Raw genomic sequence first — 20463 nt, forward strand, 5'->3', positions numbered from 1 at the left:
AAATAACTAAATCAGAGTCTAATTAAAAACTAAGCCGGATGTGGTGGCATGCACCTGTAATGCCAGCTACTCAGGAGGCTGAGGCGGGAGGATGGCTTGAACCCAAGAGTTCAGGATCAGCCTAGGCAATATAGTGAGACCATGTTAAAAAAAAAAAAAATCAAATTTATTTCAGTAGTATTTGAGTTACATGATTGAAAGAACCTTGATTTATGCAGGTCAGTAGTTGCAGATAAGTTTTTTAATAATTCAGCTTAGTGCCTGAGAGCATGCCTTAATTAAACTATTTCAAAAGTCTGAAAGAGGAGCAGAGGGGAATTTGTGTTTCAGATTTGAGTTATTAACAATATCTAACAATTCATCCAATTTGTTAATTTTATAGATGTAAATTTTAGAAATAGTACATAAAGTGGTTCCTCATAAATTTAAATCTTTTTGGTAGAAAATACAAAACTGAGATATTTAGAAGTATCATTTTAAAAAATCTCAGATAATTTAGTGCTGTGTCTCTTAAATAGTCACTGTTAAAAGGCACATTTCCTGTTCTGGGTGTTCTCAGATTCTCCAGCACCAACTGGGTTTCCAAGAATTCAGTTCATTTCTTACACTATCTAGTGCAGACCCCACAAGATAAGGTCTCAGTCCCACGAGACTGCTGCCACTTCAGATACCATTTGCAAGTCTCAGTGCTTCTGACCAACTGGCTATAAATTTGGGGATTCTCAGAACTCCTCAGTTTCAGTAATTTGCTAGAACGACTCACAGAACTCTGGAAAATACTTATATTTACTGGCTTATTATGAAGGATACAACTCAGGAACTGCCAAATGCAAGGGATACATAGGGCAAGGTATCCCCATACCTGCAGGGGTGCAGAGCTTCCACGCCCTCTGGGCACACCACCCTCCCAGTAAGTCAACGTGTCCACCAACCTGGAAGCTCCCTGTCCCTGTCATTTGAGAGTATTTATAGAGGTTTCATCACATAGGTATGATTGATTAAATTATTGGCCTTGGTGATTAAGCTCATTTTCCAGCCTTTCTCACTCCCTGGAAGGAGTGGGGACGGTGCTGAACGTTGCAACCCTCTAATCTTGGCTTGGTCTTTCTGGTGACCAACCCGTTCCTGCAGCTGTCAAGGGACCCCCAGCACCTAGTCATTCATTAGCGCACAAAAGACACTCTGACCAGTCAGGAGGTTCCAGGGGTTGTAGGAGCTCCGTGCCAGGGACTGAGGACAAAGGCAAAATACATATTTTTATTATACCATCTGTGTTGAATCTAAAAAGCTGACAATAAGCACCAACACTTAAAAGGAGTGATAACTATCTAAACCTTGATATAATCAAGACTCAGTGTTGTACAACTGGCCTGTCTTTTAACTGAGCCAGTTGTACACGGAAATACATGGATATTTGCAGCCCTAGGGTGTTGATGGCTTGTTTTCAGTTGTCTGCCTCCCCATCATCAGCACAAAGAAACAATAACACATTTATAACAGTTCGCATACATGGACAGAGATAATAGACTCTGTACACATAAGTGAAATTGTCAGGACAGTTTAAAATGTTCTTGTTAAAATTTTGTATGTATTGCAGTTGAGTTTTTAAACTTTCTATTATGAAAAGTTTCACAAGTGTATAACAGAGAAAATAATACAATGAAAACTCCCATATACCTATCCCTGGACAACAGTTACCAAGATTTTGCCATACTTACTATCTCTTTTAAAAAAAATCCTTTTGAAATATGTTAAACCAAATTCTGGCTATGAAGCACTGAGACTTAGTATTAATAATAAACATATATTTATAAGAAAAATTTTAATTGGACATTTGTAGAATATCTGAAGTATATTTGTGAAGTATAATTTATAAACCACTACCCAATAATAATCATAAAAGATTCATGAGAAAGGTGTGTGAGTGCTTTAAAAAAACTATTCTAAATCCCAGCTACTCAGGCAGCTGAGGTGGGAGGATTGCTTGAGCCCCAGAGTTTGAGGCTGCAGTGAGCTGTGATCACACCACTGCACTCCAGCCTGGGCAACAGAGTGAGAGACCCCTTAAAAAAAAAAAAAAAAAAAAACAGGCTGGTGCAGTGGCTTGTACCTGTGACCCCAGCACTTTGGGAGACCAAGGCAGGCAGATTGCTTGAGCCCAGTGAGACCAGCCTGGGCAACTTGGCTGTCCTATCTCTACATAAAAAATAAAATAAAAATTAACCGAGCTTGGTGGCTCATGCCTGTGGTCCCAGTTACTTGGGAGGCTGTGGTGGGAGGATCACTTGAGCCTGGGGAGGTCAAGGCTGCAGTGAGCCAAGATCAGGCCACTGCACTCCAGCCTGGGTAACAGAGACACTGTCTCAAGAAAAACAAAAATAAAAACTATTGCTATGATATTCCAGTGGTACTTGACTCTGCCCCTGGATTAGGATTAGGAAGTAGGATTAGAGGATCATCTCTTAATTTCCTTTAAAATCATGAGATATTATAACCAATTCACTGAGTTTTCTGTGCTACTCTTGTTTCAGATATCTATGTCAGGAAATCACTTTGTGCTTTAATGAAATTACCTCATTCACATTTTCCTAATATTTGCAGCACTTATCCTAGTAAGACCACAATTAAAAAGGATTTTTATTTTTCACAAGTGATTTAGAGAATTCCTGGTCTGGCTTAGAGGCAGAGGTTCTAAAGAAAAAATAACTTTTTTGTTTTATTATTTGTGTCTTAGTGAAATAAGGGCTATTTGTTTTAAAACCATTTCCATATCTGGTTTTTCAAATTAGCTTTCTTATTTGGTTCTTTTAGTTTTTAGGTCTACAGAGAGATGATTCTGAGTTGGTCACAGTAGATTTTTTAAATTTATTTTTGAAACAGTCTTTTTAAATTCTGTTCTGTGGATACTTGTGGGTTTTTTTCTTTTTTTCTTTGAGATGGAGTCTAGGCTGGAATGCAGTGGTGCAATCTCAGCTCACTGCATCCTCCGTCTCCCGGGTTCAAGTGATTCTCCTGCCTCAGCCTCCCGAGTTGTTGGGACTACAGGCATGTGCCACCATGCCCAGCTAATTTTTGTATTTTTAGTAGAGATGGGGTTTCACCATGTTAGCCAGGATGGTCTCGATCTCTTGACCTCATGATGTGCCCGCCTTGGCCTCCCAAGATACTTGTGTTTTTAACATCCAAAGATTCAAATCTGTTCACTGCATAAGGTTCTGACCCTGAAGCTGTCCGGCTGTCCCTAGGAAGTGTCTCAGCGCCAATCTGACTCCCTGCACTGTAGCTATTGATTTCTAAAGATTCCTCCAGACCAGTTTTACCCTACAGAGTGTTAGCATCACATAATATACATTGCAGCAGACTCTTGCTCTATTTATCCTTTTTCTAAATAGTCCTTTTGGTGTACTTGCCATTCGTATCACTTGGATAATACGCATACACAACTTGGGATAGGAAAATTCATTTTAGGGTGTTGTGCTACTCTTCTCTTTTAGGCTGTGCTGCCATCCTTGCTGAACTTTAGAGATGGTTAATAAAAGCAAAAGGGGAAGAACTTGCTATTTGTTTATATGAATTCAGGTAGGAAAAGATACTTACCAATGACAGAAAGATAATTCTTTAATAGATGGTTTTTGTGTTTCATTGTAGAATCACAAGAAGCTGATGAAGAGCTTGTAGCAGAAGTGGTTGAAAAATGTTCATCTAAGACTTGTTCTAAACCTTCAGAAAATGAAGTGCCACAGCAGGCCATTGACTCTCACTCAGTCAAGAATTTCAAAGAGGAGCCTGAACATGATTTTAGCAAAATTTCCATTGTGAGGCCGTTTTCAATAGAAACGAGGGATTCCACGGATATCTTGGCAGCCCTTGGAACAAAAGCAGCTCATGGCTGTGTAACTGCAATCTCAGGCAAGGCTCTGCCTTCCAGCCCGCCAGACGCCCTCCAGGACGAGGCGATGACGGAAGGCAGCATGGGGGTCACCCTTGAGGCCTCCACAGAAGCCGATCTAAAAGCTGGCAACTCCTGTCCAGAGCCTGTGCCCAGCAGAAGAAGCAAGCTGAGAAAGCCCAAGCCTGTCCCCCTGAGGAAGAAAGCAATTGGAGGAGAGTTCTCAGACACCGACGCTGCTGTGGAGGGTACACCTCTCCCCAAAGCATCCTACCACTTCAGTCCCGAAGAGCTGGATGAGAACACAAGTCCTTCTTCGCTAGGAGGTGCCAGGTTCCAGAAGTCTCCCCCTGACCTTAAAGAAACTCCCGGCACTCTCAGTAGTGACACAAACGACTCAGGGGTTGAGCTGGGGGAGGAGTCCAGGAGCTTACCTCTCAAGCTTGAGTTTGATTTCACAGAAGATATGGGAAACATAGAGGCCAGGAAAGCCCTTCCAAGGAAGCTTGGCAGGAAACCGGGGAGCAAACTGATTCCCAAGATGCAAAAAGATGGCATCAGTAAGTCAGCAGGTTTAGAACAGCCTACAGACCCAGTGGCACGTGACGGGCCTCTCTCCCAAACATCTTCCAAGCTAGATCCTAGTCAGTGGGAAAACGCCAGCTTCAACCCCTTTGGGAGCCACTCTGTTCTGCAGAACTCCCCATCCTTGTCTTCTGAGGGCTCCTACCACTTTGACCCAGATAACTTTGACGAATCTGTGGATCCCTTTAAACCAACTACGACCTTAACAAGCAGTGACTTTTGTTCTCCCACTGGTAATCATGTTAATGAAATCTTAGAATCACCCAAGAAGGCAAAGTCGCGTTTAATAACGTGAGTGACAGTGGGCGCTGGGTGTCGTGCTCTGTGTCTTCTCTGTGAGTTTGGCAGCTGGCTACTTTTGGCTTTGGTGAACTGAGTTTACCTTTGAGGTGCACCAAGGTTGATACAAAGCTCGTAATGTTATCCTGCAGTCTTCACTATTTGGCCTGTTGTGTGGAATCGGAAATACCAGAGGTTTCCTTTTCCAATTGTTGCCTTATTTCTGAATCCTCAGCTTAATCAGCTAAGTTCTTTTCCCCTGGCCCTAGAGACTTTTTTATGTTTAAAAAAAAAAAGGTTGGGCGTGGTGGCTGACACCTGTAGTCCCAGCACTTTGGGAGGTTGACACAGGTGAATCACTTGAGCTCCGGAGTTTGAGACCAGCCTGTCCAACATGGTGAAACCCGTCTCTACTAAAAATGCAAAAATTAGCTGGGCATGGTGGTGCATACCTGTAGTCCCAGGTACCCGGGAGGCTGAGACATGAGAATTGCTTGAACCCAGGAGGCAGAGGTTGCAGTGAGCCGAGATCACGCCACTGCACTCCAGCCTGGGCAACAGCAAAACAGCAAGACTCCATCTCAAAAAAAAAAAAAAAAAAATGACATGAGATAGGCAGGTAGAGATTTCATGGTTTTCAGAAATCCTGGCTGGGCTGTTAGGAGTCATGTTACAGACAATTCAAATGCAGTGCTGGCCACCGTCTTCGTATTCTTTATGGATAAAACAGAAATTCCAATCCTATAACTTACCTCTGTAGCATCAATAACATGGGAAATGGTCCAAAAGGGTCTCGTAGAAAGACTTTTTACATAAACAGAAAGCTGTGATTTTTTTAGGAAACAAACCTACCACTAAAAATTGATGAGAATTCTTGTCTCCATGTGTAATTTCTGGCTCATTGCCCAGAAGGTAAATTTTTAATAAGAATCAAGAATATTTTACATGATCAGTTAAAACTGAGTAAAGTAGTCGGTTTAGTCAATCCCCCATCTCTCCTGGGAAATTATCTGACTTTTGCAAGGTCTTTGGAGTTTTCAGTATAATTACCTAAGGTCATATTCCATATCAAGTTTCAGTTTAACTTTGCTACAGGATTACTTTATCACAAAACTTGAGTAGATGATAATACAGTCATACATCACTTAGCCACAGGGTAAGCCACAGGGAAGTGCATCCTTTGGTGATTTTGTTGTGTGAACATCATCAAGTGAACTTACTCAAACCTAGGTGGTGTAACCTACTACATACCTAGGCTATATGGTACAGCCTATTACTCCTAGGCTACAACCCTGTACAGCACATTATCATACTGAGTACTGTAGGTGCTAGGTGTGGTGGCTCACACCTGTAATCCCAACACTTTGGGAGGCCAAGGTGGGAGGATCCCTTGAGGCCAGGAGTTCAAGACCAGCCTAGGCAACCAGTCCCCTGTCTCTTTAAAAAATTTTTTTTAATTAGCTGGGAGTGGTGGTGCATACCTGTAGTCCCAGCTACTCAGGGGGTTGAGGCAGGAGGATTGCTGGAGACCAGGAGGTTGAGGTTACCGTGAGCCATGATTATGCCATTATACTCCAGCCTGGCTGGCAGAGCAAGACCCAATCTTAAAACAAAAACAAAAACTACTATAGGCAGTGTAACACAATGGTAAGTATTTGTGTATCTAAACATATCTAAGCATAGAAAATGTACAGTAAAAATATAGTATAAAAGATAAAAAATAATACACCTGTGTAGGGCCCTTACCATAAATGGAGCTTGCAGAACTGGAAGTTGCTCTGAGTGAGTCAATGAGTGGTGAGTGAATGTGAAGGCCTGGGACATTACTGTACACTACTGTAGCCTCTATAAACACGGTACACTTCAGCTACACTAAATTTATTTAAATTTTTTTCCTTCATTAATAGATTAAGTTTAGCTTACTGTAATGTTTACTTTATCAACTTTTTAATTTTTTAAGAAATTTTGACTTTTGTAATAATACTTAGCTTAAAACACAAACACATGGTACAGCTATACAAAAATATTTTCTTTCTTTATATCCCTATTCTGTAAGTTTTCTTTGTGTAAAATTATTTATTCATTTACTTTTTAAAATTTTTGTTAAAAACTAAGACACAGACACACACATTACCTAGGCCTACCCTGGGTCAGGATCGTCAGGACATCACTAGACAATAGTTTTTCAATTCCATTATAACCCTACGGGACCACCATCGTATACACAACTGAAATGTCATTACATGGCACCTGACTGTATATCCTTTTGTGGCCCTGTGACATTTTACTAAAAAGTTGGAGTAAAATGTAGATATAAAGAAGGACCAATGAGATGCAGGATGAAATATGTACAAGGAGTATGAGAAGCACTGTGCTTATAATTCTCACTATAGATCGGTTGGGGAAATGCTTCTCAGCATTGCTGTGACTTAAAGAAAAACTCCGGATATCATGGTGACTTGCAGCAGAAAGGAAGATGCCCAGAGGTTTAAAGAGCAGAAGGATCGACTTCAGGACCAAGAAAGTAGAGAGATGTAGGAACCAGTTCCTCAGCAGCCCCAGAATGGCTAAGGGGAGTGAAATGTCATTAGTAGCTCTCGATCTGTTCCTTGATTGTATATAAGCAATTAAATGGTTGTTGGAAAATATTATTGATTGGGTGCCCTCTTTTGTGGCTTTTAAGGTTGGTTACTTCTCTCTAGACAGCACTTAGGGTATGTACTGGGCACATCACGGCCTAGGTACTTCCTCCCCTAAATGTGGGATGCTTCTGCCTACTGAAGTTGATAAGGAGTCATTTGTGGATCTTTCAGTTGCATGCCACCAATGCATTAAATAAGATGAAATCTGGGCCAAAGAAAGGGTAATTTATTCTACACTTTATATTCAGCATCAAGAAGCACCATCTCTCGAGTCCTACCACCCTCACCCAGTAAAGTAACCTTTTTCCCCTATTCTGTTTTTGTTGAATGAACTTCTTGATCTAATACACTTAATAGGGGTTTAAGTCCTTATGCAATCAAAAATCTTGTCGTCTTGTTCTTTTTAGAAGAAAGGAGTGCTAGACCTCTTGGAAGTTTATTTTTCATCTATAAATTTGAATTTGTGGCATTTCTGAGTGTTTCTACCAGTCTGTTTTGTAGATGAGGTCTGTTCATCATTCACTCACTAGTGATAACATTCATGAATACATTTTTAATTTGTATCTCACCCCGTAGAAAGAATTGTGCAGCTTTTACATCTGCCAGACTAGAGTTGAATATTCCAGTCTTTACATGATTTTTTTCTCCATCTGTCTGTCTCTTTCCTGTCTCTAATTTGGTTGGTGCATCAGGACTACTGAACAAGTGAAATTTCTCTGTTTTCTGTTGTAAGTACTCCTGCTGTTTCTTTTGTCACTGGGACCGTTGGCAGTTTCCTCTCCCCCTTCCCCCAGCCATCTCTCCATAGCATGTTTGCTTCTAATTCTGAGTTTGATCTTCTGATGATTTTTTTTGCATTTCATCAGTCACTTCATGAGTCAGCTTAGCCTTGCAGTTGTCCATACCTAAGGGAGTGGGGCTTGGTCTTTACAAACCTTAGGTACTAGAGCTTGCGCTCCCTGGCTTGGCAGGTGTCACGTGGCGCTTTGACAATACCAAAAGCTGGCTTGGCCCCAAGATCATCACAGCAGTGGTTTGAGGGACTGTTCTGCTATTTAATATTGGAAATCATTGGCTTTTTTGGTAGGATAAAGCTACTGGCTTGGAACAGTTAATAAATTTTACTGAGTCAGCTCAACTTGAGTTTGGTGGCAGAGGGTAGCACTCAGTAAGAAGATTAGGGAAAGAAGATCATGAACTAGTGATTATGCACATTCTGGTAACTTATGTGCTTGTCTTTGTATTTTTTCTTACAAAAGAAAAATGTTGCAAATAATTTTTTCTCTTTTTTTGGTCACAGTGGTGTTTTTACTGGAAATTCTAAGTTTATTAGAAGAGAATCTGAATTAGTCCTGTGATCACAAGTTGTGTGCTAATCTACAAATAACAGGTGGTTCAAGCTTCCCCAGTTTCAGGCTTTGTGCAGCATGTGACATTCATCTTCCATCTTACTACTTAATAGAAATGGTAACAGTTTACCCACATATTTTTATTTTTATACTTTTTATTGACAGTTCTTCTCTGTGAGCACACAAGTCTTAACTGGAACTGTTTTATGAGACGTCTATGGGTTTTAGTGCAATAAAGAATTTTTAAAGAATTTGGTCCAGTGTGATGATTTTTCTAATGAACGTCAAAGCCAAGTGAGTGAGGCTCAGAGGAACTGAATGTCTCCAGCTGCTAAGGCTCTACTGTCTGAAAAGCTTTTGGTGGCGTGTAATTAAAAACCATAGACGTAAGAGTGCTACTGTTTGACAACTCACAGAAGCAAGCGGAGGGGGTCTTTTCAGAGAATGAGCCCCACTGTAGGTCTTTACTTACTTCGTCTCTCTGGAGAAAACTCAGAGGCATAAAAGGTGTCCCTGCCTCTCTCATGCGGTGATGTATGATTTGTGTGGTGCTGTACGCTTTGGCTTTTATCCGCACACACTGCTCTCTGCTCCATTTCATGCCTTGACAGTTGTCAGTGTGATTGCAAACTGGCTTGTTTGTGTTTCTTCTCTTTCTAGGAGTGGCTGTAAGGTGAAGAAGCGTGAAACTCAGTCTCTCGCTTTGGATGCATGTTCCCAGGTGAGTCTGTGTCCATCCCCAGAACGTCTCTTAGACCAGGGGTCCCCCAGTGGGAGTTTGCATCCCCCTGGCGGGTGGTTCAAAAGGACTTTCCAATGGGTGCCTGAGTACTCAGTTTTAAGCAGATCCTTACTGTCCCTGAAGAGAAGGTACCTGAAGACAAGGGAACCCTTTCACAATGACTTTTTTTTTTTTTTTTGGTAAAATTCCCACTTTAAGTGCTACAAAGATGCATCGCCATCACCACAGGGTGTGAAAGTCTCCAGGGCACCAAAGGGAAGATCTGAAATATCGGTGTAGGTGCTAAGAAGATAATTGACTAATAACTGGATGGTATTTTTCTTAAGTCAGATGGTTTTCTAATTCATTGCTTTCAACAATAGAGGAAAACCTGAGTTGTCAACTGATCTAAAAATAATGTTTGATGATAGATTTTTTGGGGCATGTAACTTGGAAAGGGGTTCAAAGAATTGAAAGGCACTTATGTTACAGAAAGAATTACCTTCTGTTTCATCTATTGTTTGTATAAATAAGATTTCTTAATGATTATATTTATAAAAATAGAAACCAGGAATAAAATTGATATTGACCTTTGTTACATTCTAGCAATAAATAGTATCCATCCATGACCGTATAGACTAATTGCAAAACAAATAAACTGAAACCCAGGACCATCTGATTGCAGTGAGATCCTTTTGTTCTTTTTAAAACTTTGTCAGTATACTTATTACAGGAATACATTCATTGTTTAATAGAGTTCAATTTAACATAACTTATCCTATACAATTTGGACCAGAAACTTGGTATATGATGTAAAATGTAAAAAAGGGGTGTGGTGGGGGAAATTTGCAATCTGAGTTATTTTTCATCTGTTACAAATGTGTAAAAGATTCTCCCAGATTTTGCTAAAGTAGGCAGCAAGAACTATGAGAAGTTTATCTTTGGTCTTCTTTAAAAAAAAAAAGAAACCCCAAACCCATTTATTGGATATAAAATAAAACCCATTTATTGCACTGTAAAAGTTTTTAAGAATTAGTACAATAAAACATTTTGTAATTGATATAACAACTTACTTTTGTGTCTGATAATACTTATCAAAACTTGCAATATTTTGAAAATAAGTTATGCATTAATATAATAACTCTCCAGCAGAAAAAAATTTTAAGACCTATAGTCAAAGAAAAAAGTTTCACAGAGACATTGGATAGAGACCTTTAAAAGACTTTCAGCCATGCAGATGTTTTTCATTTGGATTTCATGATGGAAGTGAAATGGAAATACAGATTTAGAGAGGAAAAGGAATAACATAAACTTCTGACTTATTCAGGAACTTGTTAGTGTAAATTTACATATGGTATCAAATCACCAAGGTAACTAGATAGCATTAATTAAGCAAATTCAATATTTAGAATATTCCAGATATTACATTCTTTGTAATTATTTAAACTTATGCCAAAAAGTTTTTAGCTGTCACTTGAAAATGCAATGGGGTACATAGATTTTTTTAAAAATTAGAAGGTATACAAGCAAAAAAATTGAAAACCATTGTCTTAAACCACTTAAACTGCTTGCTTGTAAACTTAACCTAGAGAAGATCATTTTTTAAAACCTCAGACTCAAATTACAGAAACTAGGTTCTATAAAACAATATCTCACAATTGAAAGACTCCAACTTCCTCCTTGCTTTGTACCCTGATCTGTGGTTAACCTCTCACATATCTGTATGGAGTTGTGTCTACCTTGTTCCATTCATGGGATGTCACTTTTCCCCATTGCTTGCCCTCCTAAAGGGTAGCATCTTCTCTGTTGTGTTTCGCAGGATGAAGGAGCAGTGATCTCCCAGATTTCAGACATTTCTAATAGGGATGGCCATGCTACCGATGAGGAGAAACTGGCATCCACGTCATGTGGTCAGAAATCAGCTGGGGCCGAGGTGAAAGGTGAGCCAGAGGAAGACCTGGAGTACTTTGAATGTTCCAATGTTCCCGTGTCTACCATAAATCATGCGTTTTCATCCTCAGAAGCAGGTATGGAAGCATATCTTCATCTTTCTAATGTACATAAGCATGGAAATGCCTGAAAGCCTAATAAAGCAGGAGGCGCCTTACAGAGATTAAAGAATTGGGTCACTTGAAGGATAGATTCAGGATGCTGACCTATGCGTTGCTTCTTTACCCGGAAAAGGGACACAAAAAAAGGGCTTCTTGAAGTACTAGGAACGTAGGGATACTTGTGACAAGTTGTATAGGAGATGCTGATGTGTTTGAGACTCCTTGAATTTCTTTATAATTGTATGTGAATATGGCCATGTCTTAAAGTATAGTGGTGTGTTAGTTCATTTGTATAATTGTATGTGAATATGGCCACCTCTTAAAGTATAGTGGTGTGTTAGTTCATTTGCGTTGCTGTAAAGGAATACCTGAGAATGGCTAATTTATAAGGAAAAGAGGTTTATTTGGTTCATGATTCTGCAGGCTGTAGAATAAGCATGGCACCAGTGCCTGTTTCTAGTGAGGGGGACTTAGGAAGCTTCCAATCATGGTGGAAGGCAAGGGGAAGCAAGTGTGTCACATGGCGAGAGGGTGGGAGGAAGAGAGGGGGAGGAGGATGCCAGGCTATTTTAACAAACATCTCACAGAAACTAACAGAGCAAGAAGTCACTTATTACTACAAGGAGGGCAGCAAGCTATTCATGAGGGATCTGCTTCTATGACCCAGCCACCTCCCATTAGGCCTCACTTCCAACTGTTGATCAGGTTTCAACATGAGATATAGGGGGCAAATATTTAAACTATATCAAATGGCCTATGAATATGTCATACGTTTGACTTTTTTGTGATTGTTATACTCATTGTTTAACTTAGAGAAATAACAACTAACATGTATGGTGCCTTACCATGTACAGGCATTGTTCTAAGTGCTTTGCATATACTCATTCATAGCAAGGTGTTACCTTTTTCTCCCTTCTTCAGAGAGACAAAGTAAGTCAAAGAAGTTAAGTGACTTGATTAAAGTCACTTGGCTAGGGTAGGACAGAAAAGCAGTATCTTTTTCCTCACCCACCACAAGGTTCATGGCTGAGACATCTCTAACAAAAGATCAACAAGAGAAAAGCATACAAATGTATTTAATGTAAGTTTTACATGACATTAGAGCCTCCAGAAATAAAGACCCAAAGGAACAGGGAAAACTGTACTTTTACAGATAGTTGTGCAGAAGTATAATTGGAGGACAGAAGGGCATGATCTGTGGTAATAAACCAGGGGAACTTAGCAAGTCCTGTTTGTTTCAGTTCCTCTTGGTGTCTGTGTCTTTCGGGATAAGGACATTGTTTTTCTCTGTGTACAAGGAGGTCCCTCTGTAATGAGGTCTAATGACCTATTTTCGGGGGAAGGTCTGAGGGATTCCTTTATGGCCTGCTTCAGGGAAGACGGCAGGATAGGGGCCGAGAGACCCCCCTGCTTCTGCTGTGTCCTCAAATGCGAAGGCACCACATTTTGGTGAAGTGTGTTCTGAACCTCGTCATTAGTAAATGGCAGAACTACATTTGACTCTAAGCAGTCTGGTTCCATGGTCTTTTAGCCACAATGCCAAAGTATGCAGAGATTATTTTCATGATACTACGCTACTGTAAATTTTTCTGGTACAGATTTGGTAAGTTGAGATTGACCAGTGCACTGTAAAATCTTTCGTAACATGCTAATGAGGAACCTGGACTAATCAGGGCTGAAACCTCTTACTGATGGACTTGTCAGATCATTCTAGAGCTAAGCCCCTCTTTTGGGACCCCAGTTGTGTCCTTGGCCTTAAACCTTACTTACGAAAAGTTTAGAACCATGTTCCTGACTACATTAAACATTATTAAAAACTCAGATCTTCTTAACATAATTTTATTTGTGGGCTTTTATGCATAGAATTTTAAAAGTCATGATCTGCCATTAAGCCAGGGAAGCAGATGGAAAGTAAGAACTTGGAGCAGTTTATTCCCCCGGCCTCCTCCTCATCCCAGGCCTCAGTCTCTCATATGTAAAATAATGTGCCAGGCATTGTTCCTGATTTATTCCTATACTGCCTTCTGCCCTGACATCTTTCCCTGAGCCCTTGTTTGCCATTCCCGCAGTTTCTTGGGGTTAATCCTGAGTATTCTTAACACCTGCCTTGGTTTTTTTCCATCTGAAGTGTCTTCCTTTGCCGCCTCCTACACAGATCTGCACATCCCTTCAGGTCTCTGCAGCATGCTTTATGCTCCCACATTTCCTTTCCCCCTTCCTGTTCCACAGTACCTAGTGCAGTGTGTTAATTACAGGAAGGTAATATTATAAACTTACTGAGGTTGGAGACTACCAGACAGTCATCTTTGAGTCACCTTTGACACAGTACATGGTAAACATTTATTGAATTATATTCTTCCCCACTGGAGGAAATTCCTTCAACAAAAATGTATGTAGAGAGCTGGGACCCTATGCATACAGTGCTGTCTTCAAAGTTAGCAAACAGCAAAGGGAACAGATTTGAACAAGTGGTTACATTGTAATTGATCAGCCACATCACAGGCAAGTGGAGGCTGTGGTCCTGGGTGTGGGAGTGGCTACAGGCCCTATTAGGTGAATCCCGACTGTGTCCTGGGGAGTGTCCCCTTGGAACTGGGTCCTGATGGATACTTACTAGATGTTCTCCAGGAAACGAGACTTTTACACAGCCATGGGAAGGAAGCTGACATGTTGGTAAAAGGCCTGGTTGTTTTCTGTAAGTACCTGGCCAAGTGGGAAACAAGGTCGTGACGTGGAATCTGGGCTTGATCCTATAGGTAGGGAGGGGGAGGTTGAAGGTTTTTGAACAAGGGAGTGATGGTCACATTTGTGTTTTAAATAATTAGCTATTGACAACAATAGTAGTGATTGCCATGTGGAGGATTGTAACTTTAGATTGTAAACTTTTATGTGCTTTTCTGTATTTTTATGTTTACTTTAATGAGTGTATCTTCTGGTTATTTTATTTTTTATTTTTCTTATTTTTGAGACTGAGTTTTGCTCTTGTTGCCCAGGCTGGAGTGTGGTGGTGCTATCTCAACTCACTGCAACTTCCACCTCCCAGGTTCAAGCGATTCTCCTGCCTCAGCCTCCCAAGTAGCTGGGATTACAGGCATGCGCCACCACGCCAAGATACTTTTTGTATTTTTAGTAGAGACGAGGCTTCGCCATGTTGGCCAGGTTGGTCTCCTGACCTCAGGTGATCCACCCACCTTGGCCTCCCAAAGTGCTGGGATTACAGGCATGAGCCACTGTGCCCAGCCATCTTCTGGTTATTTTAAATGTCACCCTCTACCCTAGTAGAGTAGAGGATAGACCTGAGACAAGGTAGCCCATTTGAAGGGTGTGGAGGGGAGAATGAGTTTAGTTGTGCTGGCTTGAATTTTAAAGCTTATTATCTTATCTGCTGCATTAATTAGATCAAGGCCACCATTCTGGGCTGGAATTTAAATTCACTCCGACTTGATGATAAAAAAATCAGTGTTACACAGTGTCCCGTTTCTGAAATAATGCCACAGTTAGTACAACGCATTTTTCCAAACTTTAAATGGACACAAGGGGGCAGCCTTGCTGTTCTTTCTGCCTGAAGGCTGACGACCTGTTCTGGCGACTAACCACGTGCTCCTCTTCTGAATGCCGTGGACTTATAACAACGCTCAAGAAAATGCCAGCGTTCCTTTTAAATAAAATCTTAAAATGCTTTTCATGTGTTCGTAGTCATTCTCGGCCTGCACTGGCGTTTCCAAGAGCCTTTCACTAGGGAGGAAAGGAACCAACTTCTTGGGATAACTATAAAAATGACTTTCTGTCTTAGGCATAGAGAAGGAGACGTGCCAGAAGATGGAAGAAGACGGGTCCACTGTGCTTGTAAGTTCCTGAATGTGGAGGGCCGGGTGGGGCTCAGATTTCTTTCAGTGTTTGTTTTGAAGCCCATGTGAATTTGTTAAATTCTGGTCAGTGTTAGGTGATGAGGATAAAATGTAAATAAGATAGTTTCTTCACTTGAGGAACACGTAGTCTCTGCAGTGTTCTGTAGAGTAGCCCTAGCTGCAGGTAGCTGTTGAGCACACTTGAACTGTAGCTACTCAGAAAAAGAAGAAGCATAAATGTCTCAACTTTTTATATTAACTACATATTGAGATAACATTTCAGATGTATTGGGTTAACTAAGGTTTTTATTATTATTGTTATTATTATTATTTGAGACAGTCTCACTGTTCCCCAGGCTGGAATACAGTGGTGCGATCTTGGCTAACTGCAACCTCCACCTCCTGGGCTCAAGTGATCCTTCCACCACAGCCCCCCAAGTAGCTGGAACTAGAGTTGCGTGCCGCCACCCCCAGCTAATTTTTGTATTTTTTGTAGAAATGGGGTCTTGCCGTGTTACCTAGCTGGTCTCAACCTCCTGGGCTCAAGCGATCTGCCCACCTCGGCCTCCCAGAGTACTGGGATAACAGGCATGAGCCCCCGCACCTGGCTGGTTTACTCGGTTCTTTTTTTTTTTTTTTTTTGAGACCAAGCTTCACTCTTGTCGCCCATCCTGGATTACAGTGACGCAGTCTCGGCTCACTGCAGCCTCCGCCTACTGGGTTCAAGCAGTTCTCCCTCAGCCTCCTGAGTAGCTGGGATTACAGGCATGCGCCACCACACCTGGCTAATTTTTGTATTATTAGTAGAGACGGGGTTTCACCATGTCGGCCAGGCTGGTCTCAAACTCCTGACCTCAGGTGATCCACCCGTGTTGGCCTCCTGAAGTGCTGGGATTACAGGCATGAGCCACTGCGCCCGGCCTGTTTACTCAGTTCTTAAACTTTTAACTTCCTGATTCCCAACTGATACATCCATAAAATGAGTAGCACCCATCTGCCTCATCAAAATCGTTGTAAGGATAAGTTAAAATGATAACGTGAAAGATTTAAGCTGTAAAGTGCTAGAATACACTAGTGGTGTGCTAGAATACACTGTTGTGTTAGAATACACTGGTGTGGTGTTGATAGGAAACACGTGGAAATAAGAGTGAGCAAGAGAGTGAAAAGAAAAATGGCAAACACTGTCTCTGAAGGCAGCTGGTGAGGAACATATCATATGCTGTGACCTTTTAAAAGCAACTCCATTTGAACTTCCCAACATAAATTAACTCCTACTTCCTTAGAACATTGAATAAACATTGTATAAAGAAATTTCACCATGCAAAACATTGAATGAAAAAAATCATCTATTTAATCCAGCATTCACTTTTTAAGTTTCTCTGTGTTGCTCTGAAGTTCATTCCAATGCGGTCTTGTGCCCAGCGGTAGGTGATGGCTGGACTGAGGCCAGAGTACAATCAATGGTGGGAGTCAGTCTGTCCTTGCTTTTCAGCTGTTGTTCCACAGCATTTTTCATATAAGAAATTAACTTTTCTTTTTAAGTTTAAAATTTTTTAAAAGGTGAGTTCATTTGACTTTTTCGGGCATGTCTCTGTTAGAGTACGGCAGGGGCTGGTACTGCTCGGTTGTGATCGAGGACAAATGAGCACAGTCAGCACACTGCCACAGATTAGTGGTGCGAATTCTCCTGCTGCGAGGACACAGCCATGGGAATCTGTGGCATCTGTGCTCACTGTAAATTTGCAACCAGGAGTACATTGATTTCTGTTGGCTACTGGTCTTCGTTGGTCCTCAGTTGTGAACGTTTTGAGAGACTGGGAGAAGCATTGGCAAACATGAAATGAAGCCCTTTTGGAAGGATGTGATTGATTGATTTAGCATCTTCATTAAAGACATACTAGATGGCCCAGGCCTAAAAGAGATCTTCTGGCCAATTTCTCTGTAACAAGCTTGTCCAGCTTGCTTAATTTTGTTGTTGTTATTGCTGTTCTGATTGGTTTTGTTTTAGGCTGTTAGCAGCCTGAAGCCATGGTTATTAGTTTCTGTCTCTAGTGATAAGCGGAAAAGAGGGATGAGGAAGGGGCTTTACTGCCCCAACCAGAAACAGAAACTAAGAACCCATGACTGCATTCTCTTCCTTGGACACCCCTGTGAGATGTTCTGCACTTTTTGATAAGCAACCTAAAGGACTAAGGAATGTAAAAAGTTAAATCCTAGGAGACTGGAAAAGATGGCTAAAGTAGGCAAGGGCATACATTCCTGCCCTTACACCTGTAAGAATTGTTGCATTTTGAGTAGTGAGGCTTGTAAATGTGGCCAGGCAGAGAGGAGAGCGACTGGGGAAAGCCGGCAGGCTGAAGAGCCCACTCACCTGGAGACATCAAACACCATCTAAGGTTTAATCTCCCACCTCCTGCTCAGGATGCTGCCTCTTCTGGACCCCACATGTGTTAGCATTGAGTTGTTAAGCAGACAGACTGAATTCATTTACCCTCTTAACAAATGAATGCGATGCTGAACTCTGTAATGGACGTTGATGTTTTCCTGGCTATGAAGATTTTTAGGGGGCTTATTTCCCAAATTCTCACGAACCTGGTAGCCATGGAAAGCACTGAGAGTCTGTTTCCTAAAGTTGACTCAACCTCGTGGCTTAAACTAAGAACTCACAAGAGACAGACCCATGAAATGTTACTAATTTAGAATCAGAAGTGTAACAGTGAGGTGAATCAGGTCTCAACCTGATCTCCTGTATTACCTCCCTTTAAGCAAGTAACAGTTTCTTGATAAGAAACAAGGCACAGGAAGTTAATGAGATGATTCAGATGTCCAGGTGTGTATCAGCTATCTGCTGCTGTATAACACATTACTCCAACACTTAAAGCAAGTGTTTATTATCTCATTGTTTCTGTGGGTCAGGAATCTTGGGCAGGTTTGCTGGGTGCCTCTGACTCAGGGTCTGTTGCAGGCTGCAGTCAAGGTGTTGACCAAGGCTGCAGTCATATCCAGGCTTGACTTAGGGAGGATCCTGGGAGGATCTGCTTCCAAGCTCACTCACGTGGTTGTTAGCAAGTCCCCACTGGCTGTCGGCAGAGACATCGGCTCCTTGCCACATGGGCCTTTCCCTGTAGCTTCTCAAAACATAGAAGTCAGTTTGTTCAGAACCTAACCTCAGAAGTGACATCCATGACATTTGCCATATTGTAATGAGTCACTAAGTCCAGCCTACACTTGAAGAGATTACAGAGGGAGAGGATTAGTGCTGGAGGTAGGGGTTATTGGGGGGCATTTTAGAGGCTGCCCACTGCAAGTGCCTTCTGGTTCTAGTGGTAGATCTATCCCAAGAGAGAAAAGAGAGGTTTTGTGGGGACCTTGGACTTGTGTTGGCGTGGTGGGCTGCCCTCCCCCAAATGCTGCTGGAACATGGGCACTGCCGGCTTGTGGCTTTTGTATTTTGCTTTTCTGTGGCTTGAGACAGGTTTGTTTTGGGCCCGTGGCTGAGGTCTGTGAGGCCACATGCTAAAATTCTGTTTCTGAGCATTTTCTAGAGAGAGGGTAAAACTATATAATGACTCTGAAAAATTTAAAAGCCACTGGTCTACGTTCACCTTGGACTTTCTGTTTAGTGTTGATTCACACAAGATGTAACTGATCGATTATAATCAATAACTAATTGATTAGTTATCCCACATTTAAGATTAAGATTATTCCAGGTCATTTTGGCATTTTGGATGTTCCCAAAGTATTAGATGACTCATTTATATAAAAAGTTTACTTCCATAGGTGGGAGGAATAGCCGCCAAAAACATCTTTTAGGAAGGAAAATAGTAGTACCAAGTCCGTGTTCTCATGGAAAAAAAAAAAAAAAAAAAGTTTGCCAGTGTTTCGTTGTGGAACTGAGTTTATGATAGAAGCGAGCAAGCACCTCAGAGAGTGAAGTGCTGCCAGAAGGGAGTGGAAAGCTTAGTAGCAAGGAGGAATCAACGCACAGGCACGGACCTTGACTTAAGTATGGCCGTTTTGCATGTGGGCAACAGTGGCACACACCCAGCAGGCAGGGTTACCGCAGGAGGTCTCCGCAGAGCAGTGGAAGTTCAGGATGATCCTGAATCATCCGGGTGAAAGGGTGGGGGTGAGAGTTCAAAGAGTTCAAATATTTTTGCTATTTCTGCCTCCTTAGGCCTGAAAGTTAGTATTTTAGAAACATTTCCATCTGCAGTGGCTAAATAAAAATACATACAAAGCATCAATATGCAACAGGAGCAGCTGTCACTTGTTTTTGTTTTTTCTTTTTTAAAAAAAGAAAATTCCATTTACATGGAGCTTATCCCCAGAAACTTAATCATGGGTGTGTTTCTCTGTCATCCATGTGGTTCTTTGGTGACTGACCACTATTATAAGCACACTTTCTCCCTTTTAGATCAGAATAAAATTTCTCTAGGTTATCTTTTCAACAGAAGCTAAGACCACTCTGAGAGTCATTATAACAGTTTTTCTTTAGTTAGTTCCATAATTAGATTTGTTTTGCTCCCCGCCCCCCGCCCGCCCGCTGACTTTTCTTTAAACATGGTTTTAAAGGGTGTGATCAATTTAATAATGAGGAAGTTGTTGAAGGATGTCTGGGGTTAAGAAGCTGAAAGCTGATGTATTCAACGTAATCCCTTTCTCCACAGGGGCTGCTGGAGTCCTCTGCAGAGAAGGCTGCTGTGTCAGTGTCCTGTGGAGGTGAGAGCCCCCTGGATGGGATCTGCCTCAGCGAATCAGACAAGACAGCCGTGCTCACCTTAATAAGAGAAGAGGTAAAAGCTCTCCTATTTGGTCTGCTTATCACTCCATTTCTTTGTAAGGCCCATGTACCAGCAGGTAGATTGTATCTCTGCTGGCTCAAGTTATCCCAGGCTGGAAGTTCTTATTACCTGCAGCTTGTTTAGGTCGTAAAAAGGGCCCCCTGTGGCAGTGGTGCTGGAGTCCTGACATTCTGGGCTCCAGGGTAAAATGTTGACAATCTGAAATATTCTTAAGAATTTTGTACCCTTCTTTATCTTTCAGTCCTGACATTTAAAATATCTAATTTTGCCAGCTTTGCTCACATGTGTAATGAA

The 20463-nt window shown here is 41.4% G+C and overlaps 1 protein-coding gene across 17 annotated transcripts in view; it reads left to right on the forward strand.

Annotated features, from left to right (window-relative positions):
* TACC1 (transforming acidic coiled-coil containing protein 1) overlaps window positions 1-20463 on the forward strand; it is a 126112-nt gene that overhangs the window by 89550 nt on the left and 16099 nt on the right. For 7 of the 17 annotated variants that reach the window (XM_033231551.1, XM_033231560.1, XM_033231499.1 and 4 more), the window contains 5 exons: window positions 3649-4765; window positions 9405-9465; window positions 11285-11492; window positions 15310-15362; window positions 20035-20160. In XM_033231551.1, coding sequence (XP_033087442.1) covers window positions 3957-4765; window positions 9405-9465; window positions 11285-11492; window positions 15310-15362; window positions 20035-20160 — 1257 coding nt within the window. In that variant the 5' untranslated portion in view covers window positions 3649-3956. Of the gene's footprint in view, window positions 1-3648; window positions 4766-8087; window positions 8124-9404; window positions 9466-11284; window positions 11493-15309; window positions 15363-20034; window positions 20161-20463 lie in introns of all 17 variants that reach the window. The other 10 variants (XM_033231579.1, XM_033231584.1, XM_033231538.1 and 7 more) reach the window with 5 other exon arrangements.

This window comes from Trachypithecus francoisi, unplaced genomic scaffold (assembly GCF_009764315.1).
Source record: "Trachypithecus francoisi isolate TF-2019V2 unplaced genomic scaffold, Tfra_2.0 Contig01440, whole genome shotgun sequence".
Classification (NCBI taxonomy): domain Eukaryota; kingdom Metazoa; phylum Chordata; class Mammalia; order Primates; family Cercopithecidae; genus Trachypithecus; species Trachypithecus francoisi.